This window comes from Lissotriton helveticus, chromosome 8 (genome assembly GCF_964261635.1).
Source record: "Lissotriton helveticus chromosome 8, aLisHel1.1, whole genome shotgun sequence".
Taxonomy (NCBI): domain Eukaryota; kingdom Metazoa; phylum Chordata; class Amphibia; order Caudata; family Salamandridae; genus Lissotriton; species Lissotriton helveticus.
Genome location: NC_136069.1, coordinates 598,921,213 through 598,946,751, shown reverse-complemented (window position 1 = coordinate 598,946,751; position 25,539 = coordinate 598,921,213). Strand labels below are relative to the sequence as shown.

Sequence of the window (25,539 nt, the reverse complement as noted above, 5' to 3'; positions counted from 1 at the left end):
AGGGATTCAGAGCATGGCGGCCATGTTGGGGAGGTAGGAACAGGGGAAACGAGGATGGAGTGAATTAAGAACTAGTGCATTGGTGCAGGTGAATAGCGCCCGACGACAGTGAGCAGGTGGTTATTCGAAGAATCACAGTTAATAAAACAAACAATTTCATAGGGCAACAATATGTACATCCAAAAAAGCCCAGGGCTTAGGTAGAGCACTCAATTGTTCAGTAGGCTAAAGCTTAGAGCAGGGCAGTCCAATCCTCTTGAAGGTTGAGTCCAGTGTTTAGACTGTCCGTTTTTATTATCCATTTGAGCTCTTCCTTGTTGAGCATGAAATTGTTTGTCTCACCTCCCTACCCTCTTATCTCTTAGGTCTTTACCCACCTACACACTCTCTCCCCCCTCTCTTTTACACTTGGCAACATATTGTAATGTCTGACTCAGCCCCCCTATATTCAGTTGAATATATAAAAAAGATTTGTGAAGGTCCTTCTTTATTCACAGACCAAGAAGAGCATACCACAACTGGGATCTGTAGTTTATCTGATGATTTAGAAAAACAAAAGAAAAAATATGTCCGACTAGAACTTATGACTCTCATGCTCACCCAATACCTAAAATCTAACACTATTCCACTAGGTCTACAAGTTCGGAATATTCCGGGGGTATTCACCGACAATCCTAAGTACATCACAGGATTTAGTAGTTTCGGTACCACTTGCTCTAGGCACTGGCTTGTCCTAGGAATAGAAACTGCAAGTGAGGAACTAAAAAAATTGAGCGACATCCTTAAAGATCTCGAGAAACAAATAATTGACAATAACACAGTACCTGATGGTAAAAAACTACTTGAGAAAGTTGAGAAAACGGTGCAAGAATTCCACCGTATTGAACAAAACAAGAAGTCAAACAAAGTGAAGAAAGACATTAAATATTTCACTCTAGAACGTGCTTACCCTTATCTGCACAAAGACTTCTATACCAACCGCAACTTTAATTCTCATCAACAGACCCCGAGACCTTGGGGCCGATTTAATAGAAGGAACACTGTGGTGGGATTCACCGATTCCTCTGCAGAATCATCTGACAGCTCAGACCCTGGTGAGGGTTCAAGCGGCCCAGCACGTAATCAGTAATTTTTTAGCCAGAGGCAACTCCGAACCTCCAAAGAGAGGACGAGTGAAACAACAATCAAGATGGCACAATCCTCCAGGAGAGAGACAAACCAGACAGAAGTTTTACCAATGGTAACTGATGTGTCAACACTGAAACCATCCCTGTGTTTAACATATCCAATCACACTCTGTCCAGCCAAGAAATCTCTATCTTAAGTAAAGGCTTGCCGTTTGTTCCAACTACCTATCCCAAATTCCTTGATCTCCAATCTGAATTGATGGGCTTTTTCCGTAAACTCAGACTCCAGGCATTTTTTTAACTTAACCCCTCGGAGCCTAAAACAGTAGTCACACCTTTCAGACCCCTGTCCACCTTTTCGCCTACATCTAACATGATCCCTAAAGAAATCATTACCTTCGAAAAAGTCATCCTTAAAGAGACCTCAGACTTAGCAAAAACACACCTGTTTATACCGTACAACATCTCCCTGGAAGAAAAATCTGCCATCTCTACTTTGAAAAACAACACCAACCCTGATTATCAAACCAGCCGATAAGGGTGGTGGGATAGTGTTGCAAAACATTAATAACTATAAAAACAAGCTACTACGCCAAGTCTCCAATACTGATCATTATTGTAGACTCCCCTGTAACCCCACCAAAGGCATACAGACACTGATTAAACAAATCACTACGGATGCCCTCGAGAATGGCTATCTGAGTAAACATGAGTTTAACTTTCTTAACATTACCAACCCAAGAACCCCAGTCATTTATTCCTTCCCGAAGATTCATAAAAGACTGGATAATCCCCATGGTAGACCGATTGTGTCGGGTTGTGGTTCTGTTCTAGAACCTTTAGGACACTATGTCAATTTCTTTTTAAAAGATTTTGTGCCTCAAACTAAGTGCTTCATCCGAGACAGCATGCACATGATTAACCTGATTGAGAATCATCCCTTCGATCATGACAAGGAGACTCTATGTACCTTGGACATAGTCTCTCTATACGAATGTACCTCAGAGAGATTCGCTTCTAGTCATGGAGACAATACTTAACACCAGACCACGCCCACATATAGTACCCACTCTATTTATAGTACAACTCCTTGAGATTTGTCTCACTCATAATTTCTTTGTTTGACACCCAGTATTACCAACAGGTCCGTGGCACCTCCATGGGTGCTATTTTCGCACCTACTCTGGCGATCCTGTACATGGAATGGTTAGAATGTAATACCATTCTTACAGACAGCAACCCGTTTCATCTGGGTTTACTAACATGGAAACGCTATATTGGCGATATTTTCCTCATTTGGGGTGACTCGCCAGATGCCCTTCCGGCCCTCCTGCATTGGCTCAATAACAACTGCAATGGCCTCACATTCACCCTTACTCATAGCAAAACCCATATCCCATTTCTTGACTTAAATATTCAACACAAAGATGGGATACTCTACACATCCTTGTTTCGTAAGCCCACCGAAAGAAACACGCTACTTAGTTATGGTAGTTGTCATCCCAGGGCCCTGAGAGACAGCTTACCATACTCCCAATTCCTAAGACTCAGGAGAAACTGCTACCAGAAAGAAGACTATTTTGCTGAGGCCAACATCCTTTCTACCAAATTAAGAACTAGAGGCTACCCACGGCGCCTAGTAAAAAACTCAATGAAAAGAGCTTGGTACTGCCCCCGTGAGATGCTATTGGAACCCAAACCCAAACAAACTACTGACAAAATGGTCTGTCACTACCTTCTCCACCGTCTCAAACCGGGTTAAACAAAGTATAAAAAAGAACTGGCATATACTAAACTCTGGTCAACTACAGTGGGAATTGCCCCTATTTGCTTTTAAAAAAAGCAAAAACCTCAAGGACCAGTTAGTCAGGTCAACCCTTCCATCCTCAACCCCATTGAATACCACACTTAATGATCATTGGTCACTATCAACCCTCCAAGGCCATTCTAAGTGTGGGTCATGTGTGGTTTGTGACTTCTCCATTGACTGTAAGGAGTTTGTGTTCAAAGATGTGAAAAATGAGCTTAAGACTTTTACTAACTGCAATAGCTGTAACATTATCTATGCAATTTTTTTGTCCCTGCAATTTAATTTACGTGGGCCAAACAAAGCAAAAAATCAAGCTACGAATCTCCCAACATCGGAGCCGGATTCGATGTAACACAGCAAATGCCCCCCTGGTCGAACATTTTTCCAACAAAGGGCATACAGAGAATGACATACGTTGGACTGTAATCAGCTAAGTCATCATACCACCAAGAGGTGGTGACCGGTCGCGTATGCTCAACAAGGAAAAGCTCAAATGGATAATAAAAACGGACAGTCTAAACACTGGACTCAACCTTCAAGAGGATTGGACTGCCCTGCTCTAAGCTTTAACCCACTGAACAATTGAGTGCTCTACCTAAGCCCTGGGCTTTTTTGGATGTACATATTGTTGCCCTATGAAATTGTTTGTTTTATTAACTGTGATTCTTCGAATAACAACCTGCTCACTGTCGTCGGGCACTATTCACCTGCACCAATGCACTAGTTCTTAATTCACTCCATCCTCATTTCCCCTGTTCCTACCTCCCCAACATGGCCGCCATGCTCTGAATCCCTTGTCTATTTCCATGCCCTGGGACTCTGGAACACCCCTGTGACTGCCATCCAATCAGGATCCCTTTACTCCTTCTAATCCCTCTCCCGGCTCTCCCCACGAGGAAACCAGGAAACAGATCTCACTACCGACTGACCCGGTAAGTCGAATGCCGCTTGGAACAGGGATCCCCCTCATCCTCCACCTTGCTGCAATCCCTAATGACCTGCTTTTCCTTGCAGGTTATACCTGGCACCGCGGATTTTAACCATTTGAAGCGCGGCCTCATCTAAATTGCGCCCGACTCTGGTAAGAGCCCTAACGCGCTCGCCCTGAGACCGCCCTGGGTCATGGCCTCCCCGATATTAATAATGTCCTCCTTCCTTCACATATAGGGTTGCTTCCCCAGGCTATCGATTCTTCAGCCTCTGCACGCGTAGACCGGGTTAATCAAACCCCGGTAAGCCACCTTAATTCCCTCACTGCGCCGTATTTTCTCACCTCGCCGTATGGAGCATGCCTGTTCGACTATTTTAATCGACTTCTGCCACCATGCATTCGGATTTTTTTCCCCCCTATCTCCGTGCCGTTTGCAGCATGCGTGGTTAGTCTGATGCACAATAACCACCCCACACTCGTACTTCCGCACAATGCCTGGAATATCTACTCCCGCCGTTATTTCAAATGAATATCCATTATGCACTTTATGGCTTTTAGTTCACCCTTAATGCACCGTTCACACTGCCGGTTCCCTTGTGGTACAGGAACCTGAACTCAGATCTTCCTTGCCTGCCCGTTTCCTCCGCTTTAGCTGGCTCCTACTGGACCCTGGCTGTCGATCGTCAACACGACGCTTCGTTTTTTCTGAATCACAGTCCGCACAACTCACCTGCGTAGGCGGTACCCCGTTGTATAACTCCACTGTAATTAGGCTCACCATTCACTAAAGTCACCCTTAAATATGTGATTGTTTTCATGTATATGTCCATAACTAAAAAGTGTGTGTATACTTTCTCCCTTCCTCCCCTCTCTAGGCATTAGAGGCTTATAATGCTAAAGGCAATTACTAAATGTCCTGATGATGGTCCCCATGACTAAGTAGTGGGACCGAAACGCCGTCGACTTGTTGTGCACCCTATACAAAAACCTGATTTATATGTTATATGTAATGGTGCCTACTTGATATTTCTGTACACTCAAAAATCTTTACAGAAATCGCTGCTTTTGCCTTGAAAAGCCCTGTGTTTGTCTTCTGTTAACCTTCTGTATTGATCTGATTGTGTTTGGGTACAGGCTTGTGCTCCACACTGGTGATTTGTCAAAGGTATTCCTTCTGTATAATACTTTCAATTGAGTAAAAATTGAAGACCTGTGTCCGGCTGAACATGTCACTTCAAATATACAATTGATTCTGTCTATATTCATTGTTTCATAACTAATCCTTTTTGCATGGACCGCTGTTGTTTCATAAAATATGCTCCCCGAGGTCCTATGCTGACTCATTTGGGGCCCCTTGTTGTCCTTAACACACCCTACTAAGCCATATCACAATTCATTTTCTTTCTTGATAGGTATGCTGATGTAATTGTCCATCGTTTTCTGGCAGCAGCTATTGGAGCAGATTGCACATACCCAGATCTCACAGACAAAAATAAACTGGGAGACATCTGTAAAAATATTAACTTCCGACACAAAATGGCTCAATATTCTCAGAGGTCATCAGTGGCATTCCACACACAGGTAAAATATTTTTCCGCAACGTTAAATTTCTGCTATTGGAAGCGATGCAATTGTGTAGTGTATTTACAGGTTCATGCACAACTCTGATCTGTTGCACAGCAGAAAGTTGGTTTAGTGGTTTTTCTATTTGTTTTTTTGTTACCCATTTTCAAACTGTAAATGTAATTTTTTATCAAATTGATCGGTGTTACATAGGTCAGTCCGTTCTGGAAACCTTTTCATTTAATTTGTGAAAAGCGTGTATACTCCGCAAAACCGTAAGTTTCTTTGACAAGCAACAGAATCTTGCAAACACGGGACACACAACTAGTGACAGTAAATGGTAATTGGAAGTGAATAGCCAAAAATCTCCCTTCAATAACTTGATTTTTTAGGTTCCCTTTGAAGGGGAAGAGATTTTTCAAGGGTATTTAAGTTTTCCGAGGTTTCCCTACAACAAAGGAGGGGGATTCAAATCTAATACATTAAGTACTCACGTTAGGTTATCGCTGAAGTGAAGTAATTTTGGTGAAAGGTGACAGTGAAACGAGCTTCTTGTATAGGAACGGCAATAGTATTTTCTTATTAATAAATTACAGGAACTTGTATTAAGGACGCCACTTATAATATTATGCTTTACCTTCTTTACTGAAGAAACTCACCAGTAAGAGACCTGTCACACCAACTTGTTGGCTGTTCCTAAGCATATTCAAAATGTGTAACCATTGAGACATCTGAGTGGTCAACTGTATGTAGTATTCCCATTTCTATATAGGCATCTCTCATTCTGTGACTGATCTTCCCTCCAGTATATTCAAGTTGTATCTCATGAAAATGTATTACTCTCTGTTACTGCTCAGTGGATGGAAGAATACTTGTACCCTTCCCTTTAGTATAATTTAGAGTTTCCAGTTTGGACGTTTGATGTTCTATGTTTAAGTCACTGTTTCTCTTGTTTAAACTTTTTCAATGTATCTTGAAATCCACCTCATCTGCAAACTCAAAGTAGAATGTCAGCATTGAAATGCTGAACTAACCAGAAACTTTCCAGATGTTCTCCAATATTTGCCAGCTATAGAATCTTAGAATGCCAATGCCATTCTGGCTGAATGCACCCCAAATTCTGTGACATTTACTTTGACTGTGGCTGTAACCTCGTCTATATTGCCAGTGTTCAAAATCAAACACAACAAGCTGGTGTGAGAAATGGGTTGTTGGTTGACTGGGGTGTGAACCCTGATCAGGCAACAGCCATAATCCCTTTCAGGGTGAAAAACCAAAAGTCACGAAATTAACCTGTGCTTAACGCTGGGTAGCTTGACAGGCAGGCTTAAGTTAAAGGCAATGTGTAAATGATTTATGCAGCACACAAACGGTAATACAGTGAAACCACATCACAAGAAAGATCAGCACTCCGATTTCATGTCACATTCATTAATTACCCACAACTTAACCAGTCTTTCAGACTAAACACAAGTGTTCTGATAAGTCATCTCCAGCCTTGCATGCCGAGTTAGCTCACGTTCAGTGCAGTCAAGGCAGAGCAGGAACTGCTGAAGAAGAAAATTACCCCTGGTAGCTAACGTTTGTAAAAAACAAAAAAAAGAGGGTGGAGGAAATTAGGTGTCTTAGGAGAGGGGCAAAGGAATCTGGTGATGAAAGCAGATTGTGGTGGAGGCTCCGGAAAGGACTGCTCGCTCTGAGCTGAATGAAACAGCAGCTTCAAGCTGCACTATTTAAGCTGAGAATCCATTATGTTTAAGCGGATTATCGTCTTTCCTCCTCATTGTGAGGTTTATCACTAGTATTCCCCACAGCATAAACCATAACTTAAAGCTATTTTTCCATTAGGAGTTCACGTTACCATTGGGAACACCAAGAAAGAGCTTTCTTAACTTGCTAGATAAGAACCAAAGAACTGGAGGAGCAAGTGACTGGCTAGTCAGAGTAGAGTTTTATGAAACACACAGTTAAAGGCCTTATCACTAGTTTTTCTGATTTTGGAGCTGAGAAACTGGAGGAAGGAGGGGACTAAGCGGTTTCCGAGGCTTGTGGAAAAAATCTATGAATGTATCACTGCAGCAAAATCCATCATTTCTGAATTGTCGCCCTGAATGCGGTCTAACCAAACGCATGCAGTAATATTTGGCTCAAGTCTGTCGTTTCCTTGATTCCTTGGACAAACTCCCTGATATTTCCCGCTTGTTCAGAGCATTTAGAATATTTTAGTAGCTGGGCCAGTGGAGTCGTAGGATAGGCCGGCGGGTGTTTAGGTGTAGTATGGTAAGGCCCGGAGGAGCATTTTATGCTCCCCTGCCGTGCTGCAGGGATTGTTCAGAGGGGCCAGGCTGCTCTCCTGCTCACATCACCTGCCCGTAGCCCTACACAGAACCTGAGCACAGAGACATCAGGCTGCTTGCTGTTCCCAGTGTGGTATCACCCTCCAGATTATACCCTGAATAGGATACCACATTTCGTAATGAGAATAATAAAGAATTCTTCCTAGTGTTCATGGGAGGTTTGGTTTTTGTTTTCTCTTGCTGCCAATTCCATTTAATCAAGAAGATAGTGTGTAATACTTGTAATGTTTGCTTCAAGCCTGGTAATAAAAGCATTATTGACCAACCTGATTTGCGAAATAGGAAATCTTAAATCCTTTTCTTTGGTAATGAGGGAGTTTATAGTACTATTCCAATTAAAAAAGGAAGCTGACCATGACTGGAAGACCTACCGAGATTCTGATGCAAGCATATTGAATCTATAATTTATTTCTTTTTACCATATTTCAGGTGAAGAGAATTTGAATGTATGTAGTTCCGTTTGATTAACTGGCAGTTGAGATGTACAGTTACATTTTTATATCTGAGGTTTAGTAAGCGGGATAAGGGGTTCCCGTAGTTTTCATCGTAGCAGTAAATGGTAATGTTGCGGAACTTTTTCAAATGACTTGGGTGAATGTTCCAGTTTTGATCCTACTTCTGTTTTGTTGCAGCTGTTCTTCAAAAACAAAGGGCTCGTGGATGAAGAAGGATATATTTTGTTTGTTAGAAAAAATGCAATTGTGGTCCTTATTCCAAAGTTTGGTTTAGAAGGAACAGTCTTCTTCGAAGAAAAAGACAAACGAAAGGCCAAGGTCATTTATAACGATGAGGTAAGTCTCCCATTTAAAAGAAAAATGCAGTTGCATTAAATATACCCAAAAACTCCAATCCCTGTTTTATGACTTTTCTAATGAAATGTGGCGGTGTTACAGATAAACAGAGCAGTATTCCAAAACGAGGAGTGAACCAAGTTTGAGTTATTTGGTACAGATATACTAGATTTTCTAGCTCGTGAAGGATCAGTGTGGCCAGTCTTTGCTAAGTAGGCAGCGAGCTACGCAAAGTTGCTCTTGCCCTGAATTAGTTTCAATCTGTAATCACAATACCTCAAGAATGACTTTGGCGGAGGAGGAGCTTCGCGCGGATCCAAGATGGACGCGTGAGCACAGGGCTCCCAAGACCCCTTCCACCTCCTACGGCTATCCTGTTCAATATCCTGATTTAGACGACGGGTTCGACTGACGGAAGCCCTGCTGATACGAAATTGTCTTTCGGAATTCGATTTGGCCACCGGACACCGGACTTGCTGCATCTCGAACTTTATGGCCTACACCGGCAGATGCCCACGGTCTCGCGTTGCCGAACTACCCGAGTGGTAATTGAATAACAACGGTCACTGAGGCTTGATCGCAACCCTCGTGGTACTTTCGGTTTCGTTTTTGGTCGCTGTCCTCCGCGGCTTCCTGTCTGCCAGTACTGCTGGCCCACACCTTGCAGCCCGCCCCAAGCGCATCTCCTGTCTCTCGTATTTCTCGACTGTACACGGCGGATCTCTAGAGAGTTGCCTTCGCCGTACCCTCCCAGAGGTCTGCCAGGACTCCTTGGCCGCCATGTCGGGTAGACCTGAAACCGAGAAGCGGGCCACCAGGATCACGAACCGAGGGGGTTCTACTCAGTCTAATACCATTGATCGCTTCGCCCGCCCGAAAGGCACCCCTGGGGGGCTGGGTAGAGCCCCAGGTGAATCTGGAGAGGACCTTCCTGCGACAGACGACCTGACGCTGCGAGACGTCATGGGCGCCATTGCCAGTGTAAAGACCTCCATGGGCCAGCAGTACGAGACACTGGCCTCGAAGATAGACACTGTAGCTATCGAGGTTCATCAGAGCGGATCTTGCTAAGACTAATGAGCGGGTAAAATCGCTGGACATTAAAACAGCAAGTCTCACTACTGATGTTTCGGACCTTCAGACTGAGGTCCACAATCTCCGGAAATTTAATGACTTGTTTGCTCGTCGGCTGGATGATTACGAGAGCCGGGCCAGGCGAAACAACGTCCGCATCATTGGTGTTCCGGAAAGTTCCGAAGCAGTGTCTACTGATCTTTTGGTTGAGGACCTCGTGCTGAACCACTTGGCACCTAAGGGCCTCAGTAACTTCTTCACTGTGGAGCGTGCCCACAGAGTCCCAGGTGGTAAGCCTAAATTGGGAGCGACGCCGCGGCCCATTATAGCCAGGATCTTCAACTTTCGAGACAGAGACGCTATTCTCCAGGCATCGCGCACTGGTGGGCCCACAAAATTTGACAATGCATCCATCAGTTTTTACCCGGACTTCACACAGTCAGTCCAAAAACAGCGCATGAACTTCACAGGCGTGAAACGACGCCTCCGAGATAAGGGCCTAAAGTACGCTATGCTGTTCCCGGCCCGCTTTAGGGTCGAATTTGAGGAGCGCACTTTCTTTTTTGATCGCCCGGAGGTTGCTAGTGACTGGCTTGATACTCTGCCGACACAGCGCGACCGATCTGAACACTCCGGCGGTGCTGAAGGTGGCCTGGAGGAACGGGTGGAGTGAGTCCCCACCGGAGGGCCGGCTATATAGACTTATGGCAGCGGTTTGACTATTATTGAGTGCATGTATATTGTCTACCCGGGGGTGGGAGGGTTCGGGTTTCTTCCTCCTCTAAGGGGTTCTTCTCTCTTCTCGTAGATTAGTTTAATGGGGCGACAGGAACACTGCAAGTTGGGGTGGTTCTTTGGATCGACGCAGGGGTGCAGGGTGGGGGGGGGTGTGTTGGGTACTCTTTTGGGGGCGGGGGTTCTGTTTCTTTGTTTACTCCGAGGTTTCATTTCCATGCACGATTCGCTAGATGTGACTGTCCTTATGCGGGGGGGATGCTGGGTGCATTTCTGCAATGGGGGTAGGGGGCTGAGGGTGTTGAGTTGGAATGTGAACGGGTTGGGTGATAGGATCAAGCGGGGGATAGTTTTGCAATATTTGAAACGTCTTTCACCCGATGTTGTGTTGCTTCAAGAAACTCATTTGATAGGGAACACTTGCCATGCGCTGAATAGGAGGGGGTATCGTTTGGTGGCGCACTCAGGTTTCACCACGGGTTCGAGGGGGGCGGGCGTCTTGGTTCGTAACTCCCTCCCCTTGGAGATAGATGACGTCGTGCTTGACGATCGTGGCCGATACGCGGCCATTATGGGGCGATGGGAGGGGAAGACGATTTCCATACTCTCTGTCTATGTCCCACCAGGTCTACAGTCCACTACGTTCTCTGATTTAGGTGGGGTGGTCTTGAGCTTCCCCGAAGGAATGTTGATAATGGGTGGCGACTTCAATTCGGTGGTTAGTGGTGATGATGATCGTAACCCCCCCAGAACTCTCTTGAGATCGCAGTCATGGTTGGGTGATTTTCTGGATGCGATGGGTTTAGTGGATAGCTGGAGGCACTTGCACCCTGGACAGTCACAGTACACCTTTCACTCGGGAGCGCATGGTAGTCTTTCGAGGCTTGACTATATCCTGGTGCCAGCGGTGCAGATGGTCTCCGTAACGGAAGTGCGTCACTTGGCTAGGGGGATCTCGGATCACTCTCCACTTTGGCTTGGGATTGATTTGTCCTTGGGAGCGGAGGGCCGTGTTGCCCCGATCAACCCCTGGCACCTACGCAGCCCCAAAACTAGGGCTGCAGTGGTTCAATGCATGGAACACTACTTTAATGAGAACGTGGGATCGGTGTCCTCTTCCGTTTTCCTCTGGGAGGCCTATAAGACTGTGATTCGGGGTCAGGCCCTATCCTTGATTGCTAGCGCGAAGAAAAGTAAGAATGAGGAGGTTGTTTGCCTTGAAAATGATATCACAGCTTTGGAGGAAGATTTGGGATCTGGGGTTACACCTGAGAAGTTGCATGTTTTGGCCCTTAAACAGGCTGACTACAGGGCTCTGGTGACGGATGCAGCCAGGATGATGTATCGTGTGCAACAGGGGCGGATGTATGATGTTGGTGATAAGGCCGGGAAGTTGATTGCTTGGTTGGACAGGAGAGAGTGTTTGAATAGGGTTGTGCCTGTTGTGGAAGGGGTGGATGGTTCGCGGGTTGTGGACCCTGTTGAGATAGTCGCGTTTTTTGCTCAGCACTTCCAGAAGGTTTACGCGCCGGTCTCGGACAGGTTGGAGGAGGACTCACATTTGCTACTGAGGGATATCGCGCTGCCTAGCCTCTCGGAGTCCGACCGTGAGCTTATGGAGGCGGACTTTTCCGCTGATGAAATAGCGCTTGCTATCCGTTCCCTTCGTTCAGGCAAGGCCACTGGCCCGAATGGTATTCCGGTAGAGCTGTATAAGCTGTGCCCGGATAAGATTGCGCCGCATCTACGTCGCATGTTCTTGGAATCGTGAGATCTCGGACTCCTTCCCCGGGATCAGAGATTGGCGTCCATTGTGGTAATTCATAAAGATGGGAAACCCCGTGAGCAGTGTTCGTCGTATAGACCGATCTCGCTTCTGAATGTTGAACCTAAGGTTCTGGCGAAAGTATTGGCGAATCGTCTAGTTACAGTGATTGGTGATTTAGTACATCCAGACCCGTCAGGATTTATCCCCCACCGTAATACTGCCCTTAACCTTTGCCGTCTTAATGGCGTTCTAGCGCGGGCGGGGTCTCTTCGTGAGCCGGCCATCTTGGTTTCTTTGGACGCCTCGATGGCCTTTGACACAATAGAATGGTCGTATTTATGGGCGGCTCTATCGAAGTTCGGTTTCGGCCCGCGTTTCATCGGGTGGGTTCAGCTCCTCTACGCACAACCATTGGCTCAAGTGGTGGTGAATGGCAGGGCCTCGGAGTCCTTTGTTCTTGGCAGAGGCATGCGACAGGGCTGCCCGTTGTCACCGTTGCTCTTCGTACTTGCTCTTGAACCCCTCGCCGCGTGGCTCCGATGGGAGCCGTCGCTTAAGGGCATTAGTTGGTCCCCGGGATATGAAGATCGTGTTTCAATGTATGCGGATGATATCTTGTTGTACCTGACCTCACCTCGTAAATCCCTGGGAGTGTTGTTTGACGTGTTGCGCTCCTTCGGGAGAAACTCTGGCTTGTCCATCAATTGGACCAAGTCCTGTATTTATCCGCTCACTGGAGAAATGCCCTTGCTGCCCCGTGTCTGCCTGATACCTGTAGTATGTGATGGCTTTAAATATTTGGGGATTTATATCTCCTTGGACTCTGCGGTGCGGTATGAAAGGAATTTACTGCCGCCACTTCGTCGGCTGCGGTCGGATGTCGCGGGTTGGTGTGGCTTGCCGCTGTCCCCGTTGGGGAGAGCCGCCCTGTTTAAGATGATGTCTCTCCCCCGGTTCCTTTATGCCCTTCAAAATACACTCGATCTGGTCCCAGCTAGTTATTTCCGTGAGGTTGAGGGCCTCCAACGGCAACTGGTATGGGGCGGGCGGCCTTGTATTGCGTTCTCGAAACTGACTCTGCCTTGGTATGATGGCGGTATAGCGCTGCCCGACATCAAACGCTATTACTGGGCGTCTCAGTTGAGTGCTATCAACCATGCCATGTATGGTCCTACCCCTAACCCTGCGTTCGAGATGGACAAATGGCAGCTACCGGGTGGCGACTACAATAGGGCGCTTTACTCTAAAGCTGCTAGGAAGACACTTACTGGTCCTACTGGGGTCGCGGTGCGAGTTTGGACTAGTGCGACGGCTGCCACGGGATGGACAGATAAGCTGACTAGAGCAACGCCGCTTTATGCGGCTGAACGGCTGGGGAATCTCTGGGCGACGAAGGGGTTCGACAAGTGGGATCTTATAGGTATTAGTCGAGTGGGGGACCTCCTGATCAAGGACAGGATCAAGACTTTTGCCGAACTCCAGCGGGAATACAACCTGAGTGATAGGGAATACTACCGCAATCTTCAAATTCGCCATGCATTTGCTTCGGTGTTTCCGGCTGGTGCCGTTGTCCCGGAATCCTCCCCCCTGGAAGATAGGGTGCTCGATGGATATGTCCCTGATAGTACCATCTCTCTTATATATAAGAAGCTTATTAACGACCGCTCTGACCTCCTTGTCCAGCTCCGTAATGCCTGGACCGCGGATGGGCTTGAGTTGGATGACGAAGACTGGCAAGCCGCGGTGTCGTCTCCAAAGGAAGTGGCGATTCCGGCGCGTCTACGGCTAGTGCAATTGAAGATTTTGCACCGCGTCTATGTCACGGGTCCACGCCTGATGAGGATGGGTTATTCATTGGATGGGTTGTGCAGGCGTGGCTGTGGTATGCTTGCTACTTTTCTCCATATCATATGGGAGTGTCCGGATGTGGTGTCTTACTGGAGAAGCGTGCATGACATTATGGAAGAGGTGACGGGTGTGTCTTTAATGCCGGAGGCTAGGAGGTGCCTTCTGAACGTCTGGGAGCCCAATGATTATAACGTGGCGCAGACTCGGTGGGCCACCCTCGGCAACATGATCGCCAAACGGGACATAGCCCAATTGTGGGGGTCCCAGAGGGCACCGTCGGCATGGATGGAATGCATGGATTGGTGTATGTTTAGGGATAAAACGGTGTATACTGCCCGTGGTAGGCCTAGGAAATGGGGAAAGGTGTGGGGTCAGTGGAATGCGTATCGAGGAGAGATTTGTACCCCCCCCCTCCGTAGATTCCGTTACTATCCCTCTGTCTCCGTGACCTCGCATTCCATGCATCCTTCTACTATGACACACAGTCTGCTTGTCCACTCTTGGCCCTTCTTTCCTCCCCCTTAGGATTTATCCTCATTGGCTGGCTTTCCCCCCCTGCTGGTGGAGATGGTCACTTCGATAACAGTCTTACCTCAGACTTTGTTTCTGTGTTTGCTTGTTTAAAATATAAAATGTGAAACCTTTTTCTTATCCTCTTACAGCCGCCGGCCCTGTTTATTGACGTGTACACATTGCGATTGATTTCAGGGGTTGTTGGGCCTTGTACTGTTTTCGATTGTGTTGCGGATTACTGACCGGCCCTGTGGGGTTGTAGGTCTGTATTTGTATGACTTTTCCGATAATAAAGGTTTTTAAAAAAAAAAAATTAAAAAAAAGAATGACTTTGGCTGTATGCATCAGCTCGTGTGATTGCAGGATGTCATCCATTTGATTTGCAAGTTACTGGCATTTTAGGGCGATCTTGGGGTTCCCATAGGCTTATCATAGTTGCATAAATTTAAGTATTATATTAGTGTCATGGTCAGCAGAACAGAAGCAGTTCCTACTATGTAAAAAGAAAGCCTAGCATGATCTTAGTTGGACCTAGTTTGCAATAGAGTTTCACCCTAGAAGGCAACTTCTGGCAGCATCATACCATTTTTTTCTAGGCATTGACAAAGCTACTAGGGCTCGACTGTGCAAGATCTGTTAGCTTTGTCAATGTTAGGTTTATCGGTGTTGTACAGAACCACAGCTGCTGTGCAACATGGCTGAAAGTGTAAACAAGAAAAGTTCTATGACGCAGTGAACACTAGGAGCGACATAGCTCTTTTTTTAACTTTCAACCATACTGCAGAGCAGTTGTACAATATGGTTAAAACACATTGACAAGGCCAATAGATTTAGCATAGGAGCGACCTATTGGCTTTGCCAATGTTTGTTTTCACTTTTAATTTATAAACAAACGAATAGCTTTACTTCTGCTCTGTGTACCAAATACAGAAATGACTTGAGGTACTACGTATGCATAGCTAAATATTGTCTTACCCATTACACTTAAAACTAAATATAAGACATCTCTAAACATCACATGAGAGATATGAGAATGATTGTGACCACTGAGAAAAACGCCTCATAAAACACCTCACTGGAATTCAAATACTTGTCCCCGCACCATGAAAATGTACATTGAGAATTTCTGCAGTTTGCAGCATTTATAAAACATTACATTTTATGTTGGGTTTTTACCAGGAGGGACAGAAAGTGAATTGTGATTCTTCTTTCATAATAAGGAAGTATTTGCCAGGTTACAAAGGCTATTTAACATAAGATCATTTTCCTTTCAATAACTTTAGTAAGGATAGGCAGCCGGTCCATAAGATCTGTGGAGAATTATTCCTTCTTTCTTGTTGCAGGGTTGATCAGGTTGCCATTTAATTGACTTTGAAATTTGTAGTTGTCTTTACAGTTTTGTGGCCCCTTTAAACGAACACTAGCAAGATAGTTGCATTTGTTAAACTCGCCCATAAAACCTTATCCCAGTGCTCTTTTTTGGGAATAGTGGGTGTTGTTTTGTGCTATACCAAAATGTGCAGATAGATATGTTTTTGTCGTCCTTAACTCTGGATCAAGCAGAAATGATTTGTGAATGCAAACACTGCCAATTTTCGTTTAATCTAGTGAGGAGTAGAACATACAATGTTGGAATTTTTTATTATTATATACTTTTGCGGCATCTAGTTTAAACTTCTTGTATTGATGATTGAGGAGTTTCTGTCTGTGCTGAGTGTTACTGAGTGACCTGCGTGGCCGCCAGTCGAGTCAGAGACAACCATGGGCCAGGCAGAGCCCTAAGTGGCAACCACCGGGTCCAGCAGGTGCTTTCAGGGGGCCAGGAGAAATGGTAGTTGAGCGTGAGCACTGTGGTCACGCATCTGCTATTTTGCTTGGGCAAACCACACCAACATGTGTAACATGTATTTAATGCAAAAATAGCCAACAAGCATTCAAAGATAAGCAAGGCAATTGCCTAATCAACAGACCTGAGTTTTACCTCCAGTCATACTGGAGCATGTAATGCTAAAATCCTTACATTTTGATGCTCATTTATACTCTTTTTCTCAGTGCAAGTCAATGGAAGCAGGAACACGTAGCTTGAATCCCAGTCCTGATGGTCTTATGCCTGCTAGGTCTTCTGTCTTCCTGCATCCTTCTCGTCACGCATGCACGCTGGCACATGAGTGCTTCGCCTTCGCAGGCAGTGGTTCCAGCATGGGGGACACGTGCCAGACACAATTGCGATCTCCCAGAATGCTGTAGCGTCTTTTGTCTGGTGGTCCGTCAAAGAGAATCTCCTTCATCGGTGTCCTTCTGCCCTTCAACCAGTCATGACCATGTTTGTAATGGATGCCTTCATCCTTGGGAGTGCCACACATCAGTAAGAACTAGAGATCAGAGGCATTTTCTCTTAACAGGTACTTCATATCAACCTGCTAGAACTGAGAGCAGTTTGAGTGGCGCTCAAGGCATTTCTGCCTTCCATTTTCAGTCAGTCTGTCCAGATCTTGACTGATATGACCATTTGCGATACATCAACAAGTAGAGAGAGATGTAGGGTCTGAACTCCTCTGTCATGAGGCACTGAGGCTATGGACTTGCGCACACCAGCATGGGATTTGGTTAACTGCCAATCCCGTGGCTGGTCCTGGTCTGTCAGGGCAGACTGTCTAATCGGTGATGCACCGTTACATCGCAACTTTTACAACGGGAGGCTTTTACAACGGAACTTTTACAACGCAGGATCCATTACATCGGATGCCATTACAACGCATGGCATTACATAGCAGATGCTATTACAACGCATGGCATTACATCGTAAGTATAGGTAAGTATTTAATTTTTTTTTAATTTGATTAATATTAATTATAATTAAATATATTTATTTATGTTTTTTAATATTATTAAATTATTATTTATTATATTAAATAAAATAATTTTTTTAATAAGTACAGGTGTACAGGGGTGTTTTTAGGTTTCAGGGTAGGGTTTGGGTTTTGGGGTACAGGGGTGTTTTTAGGTTTCAGGGTAGGGTTTGGGTTTTGGGGTACAGGGGTGTTTTTAGGTTTCAGGGTAGGGTTTGGGTTTTGGGGTATTGGGGTACAGGGGTGTTTTTAGGTTTCAGGGTAGGGTTTGGGTTTTGGGGTACAGGGGTGTTTTTAGGTTTCAGGGTAGGGTTTGGGTTTTGGGGTACAGGGGTGTTTTTAGGTTTCAGGGTAGGGTTTGGGTTTTGGGGTACAGGGGTGTTTTTAGGTTTCAGGGTAGGGTTTGGGTTTTGGGGTACAGGGGTGTTTTAGGGTTCAGGGTTGGGTTTGTGCTTAGGGCTAATTAAATTATATTTACCATTTATAAATTAATTAAAATATATTTATTAAATTAAATTAATTATATTATATTAATTACATTTTTTAATTAAATTAATTAAATAAAATAAAATATTTTAATTAATTTATTTTAATTATAATGTTTACAAATATTTAAATTAAATTAATTTCATTATATTAATTAATTAAAATTAATTACAATTTTTATTAAAATTAAATTAAATAAATAGATTTAAATTTATTAAATTAAATTAATTACTATTTTAAAATGTATTTTAATTAAATTAATTAAATTAATTAAATTAACTTAATTACATTTTTTTTTAAAAGATATACTTACCTATACTTACGATGTAATGCCATGCGTTGTAATAGCATCTGCTATGTAATGCCATGCGTTGTAATGGCATCCGATGTAATGGATCCTGCGTTGTAAAAATTCCGATGTAACGGAATGCGTTGTAAAAAACCGCGTTGTAGTGACACCAATCCGTCTAATCTGGCATCTTGCTTACCACGAGGAGTTTCTCCACTCGAACGTGGTACAGGACATCTTTTCCCAATAGGAGGCTCCTCCGATGATTCTTTGTCACACGCTGGACAATGCTACACCAGAATGCCACACCCTTAACTGCTCAAGTTCTAAGGAAGATTCACCAAGATTGGGGTTAAGTAATTCACATCTTCCCAGATTGGATATGATGGGTGTGATGTGCAGATCTTCTACTCCACTCCCTGTAGCCCCCACCTCCTATTAGTTTACCTCTGATGTTGGACCTCCTCTCGCAGTCAGACGGGAGGGTCCTGCAACCCAACCTCTTGAGACTCCACCGTCCTGCCTAGAGATTCAGCTAGGGCATTTGAACTCCTTTCAACTAACCCGAGAGGTGTTGGATGTCATTCTGTATGCATGCTTCCCAGCCATGTAAACAGTCTCCTCTCAAAGGTAGAGCAGGTTTAACACCTGGTGTACGGAGAAAGTGAATCACTTTCCTGCTTGGCTATCAGAGGTCCTAAGTTTCGCACACTTGGAAGCTCAGCAGGGTTGTATGATGAACTTTGTTAAAGAAATTGCTTCTCTTTCCACACTTCATTTCTAGCTGTTTCTATACTCGTGTGGATCCGTTCTCATGTGGGTGTAGATATTACAGTGTTTGTGAAATTTGAACAAGATCTCAAAAATTGCTAACTGGCATACTGGTTAGCATTTCTTCTGTGGCATCAGCTAATTGCCAGCCTATAAAGGTTTAGCTCACAAAACTCAACATATTCTGTATTGGGGCATTTCAGATTATTATTGATGGGCCTGCTTGGTTCCTTTTATTAATCCAAAATGAACTGCTGAGTAATTTAATATTCACACCAGATCCTCCTCTGGCTAATTTGTGTTTTCAAAAAACATATACCTGCATCATTTCAACAGTGTTTTAATATGTTCTATCTCTTATTTCAATACCTAGCAGGCCTCGTGAAATCTACTCGTCCACGTACTATGGTGAGTCAGATTTCATCAGGGCGAACTATTTTTGGAGCCTACTCGCCCATTCTGGCAAGCCGACAAATAACAGGTGTTCTTTTAACTTTCAAAGTAATGGAGCAATAAAAATGTCTTTAAATCTTGTTTTTATCTAGTCACATTTGCTCTGCAGTCACAGACAGATGTCAAAAGTGAGCTGGTCTTCTTTTATTTCCTTTTCTTTTTCTGACCATGAAGTTAAAAGATTTTGTAAAGTGAACCGTGTGACAACTGTTCTCTGCAAAGCATGTGAAGCGAAAGGGCTGTAAGATGTCATGCTTTTTTCCTAACGCAACAATGAAAAAGCTAATAAGTGAACTGTACAAACCTTTCTAAAAATATTTCAGGAGCATTGAAGGCACATTTTTGTAATTCTGTGTAGTGAACAGAATTTTTTTTATAATAAAAACAAACCAAAACACTTTACTTGGTAATGTGCAACTGATAAATATTTTTGCTGAAACTCAATTTCCAAACATTGTTAATGCGCTATATAGTTTTATCAGTAAAACTACATACTCGTGGGAACGTTTCAATGGAAAATGTGCTGTCTGTAAGTGACAGAGCACTACCACACCTGCTTTAGTAATATATTTAAAGTAATTTTTTTTAAAAGAGCTGAGAAACATTCCTGCCCCTGCCCTGATGACAATATTGTTGGTGAACTAAGAGGCAAGTCAGGGGTCATGTGTACCATATGTGGGCTTGATTCATATAATATTATATACAAGGAGCAAAGGTTTACTCTACTAAATAATACAAATAGTTTTTTGTACAGCAGATATGCTAAGTTCGCACATTTGAAGGTACTTTCATATGTGTAATGAAGAAAAAGGTGACTCCATAAAATAAAAAATTTGCCTAGAATCACAAAATGTGACACCACAGGTCAAGTACATTAGTTTGTCAGGTAGATATTCAAGTTACTAGACCTGCAGATCTAGTAAAATATTTAGGAATTCTTGAGGCCTGCTTAGATGCAATTTTCTTTAATGTATCAGTCGGGATATTCATTATTTTAATTATGTTGCATTGTTTATAATTGTGCCTCTTATTACTTCTGAAGTAAAGCCTTATGCTCAGCATGAGACAGAGAAGTATAAAAATTACTAAAAGAAAGCTTTGTTCTCACTAACAGGTTTGACAGAATTCCGGTGTGCTGCCCATCTGTACCTTTAGTTAGTCGACTTCTTCCAGAGGTTCAAGAAAATAATCACTGGCCATCTTAGTCTACAGTTAAAACTTTCAGAGATGACTATACATAATTCCCTAGATATACACACTTCTGAATAGTTTATTAATCAGACTGACACATGCTACAGCAAGAAAATGTGATGTTAGGAATTGGCCAAAATTATGTTCACTGTTTAAACCATTTGTTTTTTTCTTTTCAGATCCCAACGATTACAGTAGAAAATACAACTTTTTATATGTTTGACAAGGTTAAAGTGAGAATTACCTTAGATGCTTCTAACATTCAACATCAGAAGATTCGCATGGCATTGGTAGAGCCAGAGGTAAGCTTTTGAGTTTATAAGTGTTTCTCTTATGTAGTTGCGAACTGTTTTAAAATGAAAAATTATACATCAACTATACAATTACCTAAAAGCTAGAGTCAGACATGTTGATTGATTGCGAGACACTGGTGGTACTATTTGACAAACAGGGTGGTGCTAGTTGATAATCACATGAAGGCGCATATTTGGCCTTATCAGATTGTAAAGTAAACACTTTAAAATATTATTTATATTTTCATTAACAGTTTAACTACATCAATAAGCTGGTTAATTATGTAATAGTAAGTCAAGTCAAGTACCTCACAGAATCATATACTTAGTTCTTTACCTCCAGGATAATAAGCATAATAAAATAACATTCTTTTTGAGAACCTTAACCCCAGTTGATGGGTATGGCATTGGGTGAAAAGCCATGCCTAGCAGAAGCCCCTGCAGCAAATCCACTCTAATTGTCATTGAGAGGCCTAGTGGTCGAAGAGACACCTCACTGTTTTTCCTTTCCTTGAATCAGCCTGTGCGCAACGTTTTAAGGTGGTACAAGGGTCTCTTGTGGTCCGCTTGACACTTCCTCTTAAAAACTGGATGTTATCCCTTAAGGTGCGAGGGTATAACCCAGCCAGTTTGCATCTGTTTTGGGAGGCGTTGTCCTCTTGCAGGGGAGGTGGCAAACCTGGTAGCTGGGTCATAAGGACCATCCAGAGGCTGGGAAGTGGCCTCTTTCTTAGGAGATGACATGAGCAGGGGATCCAGACATCAAGAGAGGGCATCATGGGGAGTGAGTAAGGACTGCCCTGACAAACGCAGTACGTAGGGAAAGTTACCCCACCTCGCCTTCCCACCAGTAAACTTTTTATATGATTCAGATAGCATAACCCCTGAATTAGAATGACTTGATAGTTAGGTGCTTTTCCCTCCTATTCGGACTGTCCCCTGAGTCTTGACCCTGGAAATGGTCCTATGTGACTTCGACAAGGAAGACCGAAACCGCAAACCTCATGACACTTGTGCTCACACATTCTGCCTGGAGACAAGTAGCAAATTGGCAGCACCAAATTGTTAGCCCTTGTATTTCTCCTTCTTGAACACCTGACAGATTGTAGATATTCGTTGAGCCTATTTTTCATTCAGAAATGGAACCTGTTAAATCCTGAAATATATTCTAGTTCTATAATCTTAACATTTCTGACCCCTCATTAAGTGAACTGTGCTTTGGTCAGTCCATGGTCTCTTCCCACACTTATGCTTCTAGTCACTCGATCAAGGCTCCCTGGGAGGGCATTAACCTGATGATATTGCCTCCTTACATTCAAGTTTCAGTGCTCTGTATTTGGTATTGGGACCTGCAGGAATCCCATGCCTCTAAAGAATCCGACTCAAATGAGTGTATCTAGCTACTTTGCCACCCATGCCCTGCCTGATCTGCAGTTCTGTCAAAAATTCAGATGAGAGAGGGAGCCCAGTCGACTCACCCATAACGATCTTAATTGTGTATGACCTCCTAGCAAGCCTTTTTAAAATTTGACTTGCCTAACGGCATGTAGGACCTGACCTCTGATTTGGGCACAAGGATTCAAATCTCCTGATGGAGCAATGATTTAGTAGGCTCAAGAATCCTGGCAATAACGTAGCATAACATGGCAGGCAGAGTATATGGAAGTGGCCAGGACATGTATGAAAGCAAAACTGCATATAGTTAGTGCCCAGAAACTGCAGTACTACACTGTGAAAACATGGAGAACCGCTCCATGAGGGGGAATGTCTGTGGCATGGAGGAAGGAACAGAGTGAACAGACTTGAAATCCTTTCCAGTTGGGTCTGTTCTCCATTCTGAGAGATAGGCATCCGGGGGTCCAACTGGAAATGGTACACCCGATGGACTGGCTTTGGTTAATAGATTCCCTGGATACATTTAATGTTTTTGGGTAAAAGAAGAGTTGCTACGTCAAGCAAAGAGGGCAAGAACTTGATAACCTTCCAAAACTTTGAATGTCCTCTTTGCAAAGACTTTATGTCCACCATCCTACAACGTCAAAAGCTCTTTCAATTGATCACTAAGAAATTGAGAAATGAAAAAATCAATTATCACTAGACTTTGCATTTAAACTCCAAGATAAGCCTCTGTACAAACGGTGAAGAGTAAGTTCAGCTTAGGAGATCCCATTAGGTGAAGAAAGACTGCCCACAACAGATGTCTCTGTCAGGGGACTGAAATGTATAAAATTTGATGTCAGAGGGGACTAGGCAGACCGTGAGCAAACACCCTCGTACAACATAGGCAAGAAGTCAGGCTGATGTCTCTATCTGCATTTTAAGTCTCAGAGTGCCACACTCGTGTCTCCTTGAGGGAATGTGAAAGGGTCGGAGGGAACACTCGAAACCAAGAAGTGTTCTTAGCACAGTAACACAGACCGATAATATTAGGCACTTATGAAGTAGGTCAAAACACTGTTTTATTATTTATTTTCTCATATCCCCTCAGTATCTTGGCTCACTCAGCTCCATCTACTCTGTAGCCTACCCTTTTACTACTTGTCTTTTTAATGTTGAGCCCAGATCTTCAATAATTTTTACAACCAATAGCTTGCTTTACCAAATGACACCACTGGAACATTAAGTAACTCTCCAAATGACCGCTAAACAAAACATGAAAAACGAAACTTAAAAAAATGGTTAAGGGAAGTATATGACGACTCAAGTCTCTTTTTCGTTGTTTTATATTGTGGGAGCGATCTGATTTGACCAGAATTAGTCAAATTATATCCGTTCATTTATTTATATCACTTCATTGGATTTTACACAAGTTTGAAACAAGGGAGCAGTTCCATACATCTATGTAGTCCTGTGAGAGCTGTAAATTACTTAAAAGTAGAATATGAACAATATGTGCATGCTCCGCATTATATTAAAGTTTAATTTCCAAAGTTTTCTCTATCATTGTGTTATTACACAACAAAGTTTGCCAAATACATTTAACAATTATTTCTGAACTATGTGTATGGGAAGAATATATTTGCAAAGATAGACTATATTATCAAACTGTTTCTTACAAATGCTAATGATTATAAAAATGTTTTCAAGCCTTTATATATAATCAATTTTCATTTGTTCCCTTTTGTAACAGATCCCGGGTATCAGTATTCCAAAAACGTCTCCACAGAAAAGTACAAATGGTGAACCTGTGATAAAGAAAAGCAAGATCGAACCATAGCTGTGTTCTAACAGCTAATCCATTGCAGACTAATTGGACTGTGTTTTTTACTGAGATGGAATTTGTGAGCTCATTTGATAACTTCTGGTTGCAATTTTAACATTGTACTCTGTCAGAACACATTTTAAACGATTTCTTTTACAGTTGTATTAAACAGTGATGGTTATAATTTTGCAGCTGGAAAATCTGTGCTTTTCATTTGGAGCTGTTCAGTTGATGGATGGATCAACAGGGCAATACTAGACTTAACCTTTGATTTTTGGATTTAAGTTCCTCCAGGGGAGGTTAAGTTTAACTTTTTGCCATGTAATTTTGTTTTTTTTACAGGAGATAATCACTTTTATATACCTGTATCAAGGTGCTTGCTCTCAGATCTATAAAGCATACACAAGTGGACTAGAAAGGTATACTCAGGAAGATTCCATCTGAAAATGTCAGTAGGAGGGGGGTCAATAGTGGCTGGTGGCACCTACTATCTTGTGGACTATTGTAACACTCCAGTGGCTGCTGTTCCGTTTTTTAACCGGTTCTGAAAGTACTAGGCATTTGGCTTGTTTCATCTGTCAAGCTGCACATACGCCTTCAGCCCTCTTTTCCCCACCCATGTGCCATAAGTCCTAGTTCATGCTACCCAACTCAGCACCCACAGTCAAACAAGGCAGAACATCAGGATTATTGGTCCATATTTTAATGGGTTTTGTGAATGATGGTTGGCGTCTCAAAAGGAGTACAGGGATGATTTGAAGTGCTTCTTCAAGGTGCAAGTGAAATTACCAGTTGTATGGAGGAATCTTAGTCGGACGGACACGCGAGTACTATTGGCTTTCTAGAATTTAGGAAATTGTGGGCAGATATGAAAGGGCAGGTCAGCTGTGTAGGTATAGTGACAAGTTAGTTAAGCCATGTGTGATTGGAACTCAACCGATGGTGTTTCCTGTTATATGACAGAATATTGCAATAAACGTAATGGAGTTGGAAGGAAACTTTTGCAGTAGTTCTGGTTGATTACAGCTCCATTGTCTAAGGTGTGAATGTTATAAAAGGTGACTTCTAATAATGTATTGAATTCTCAGAGGTCATATTTTGTAGGAAAGGGCTACCAGAAATTCTAGTTTCAGGTAAAAGACCACAATTTGAGAGTTTGTGAGGATTCATTATTAAAGGAATACATTATGACGCCCAGAATGGTTTATCTGGCACATGAAAGGGTCTATTCATGCGGCATTTGAATATCGGTTTGTTAGAGAAAAGCTATACAGGCAACCTTACTCATGTGCAGAGCAGTACCAAATTCCGCCACAGTGTTATCAGAATGTACGTTATTAATTTAGTTCTATGGGTCATGGCTGGAAGCTTTAGCTGGGTAGGGCTTCACAAGGTCAAATACCTTTACTGCAAGGCCCAGCTGAGCTAAATTTCAGTATGTCAGACAGTTCTGCCCGCGATGAATCTGGTTTTCTTTCACCAAGGAAG

General features: G+C 43.3%; 1 protein-coding gene across 1 annotated transcript in view; it reads left to right on the top strand.

Annotated features, from left to right (window-relative positions):
* Positions 1-24,240, top strand: part of DIS3 (DIS3 exosome endoribonuclease and 3'-5' exoribonuclease) — a 261,428-nt gene extending 237,188 nt beyond the window's left edge. Inside the window, exons 18-21 of the mRNA XM_078657423.1 lie at positions 5,281-5,449; positions 8,421-8,579; positions 20,736-20,858; positions 23,980-24,240. Coding sequence (XP_078513549.1) covers positions 5,281-5,449; positions 8,421-8,579; positions 20,736-20,858; positions 23,980-24,066 — 538 coding nt within the window. The 3' untranslated portion in view covers positions 24,067-24,240. The remainder of the gene's footprint in view (positions 1-5,280; positions 5,450-8,420; positions 8,580-20,735; positions 20,859-23,979) is intronic.
* Positions 24,241-25,539: the final 1,299 nt, after the last annotated feature.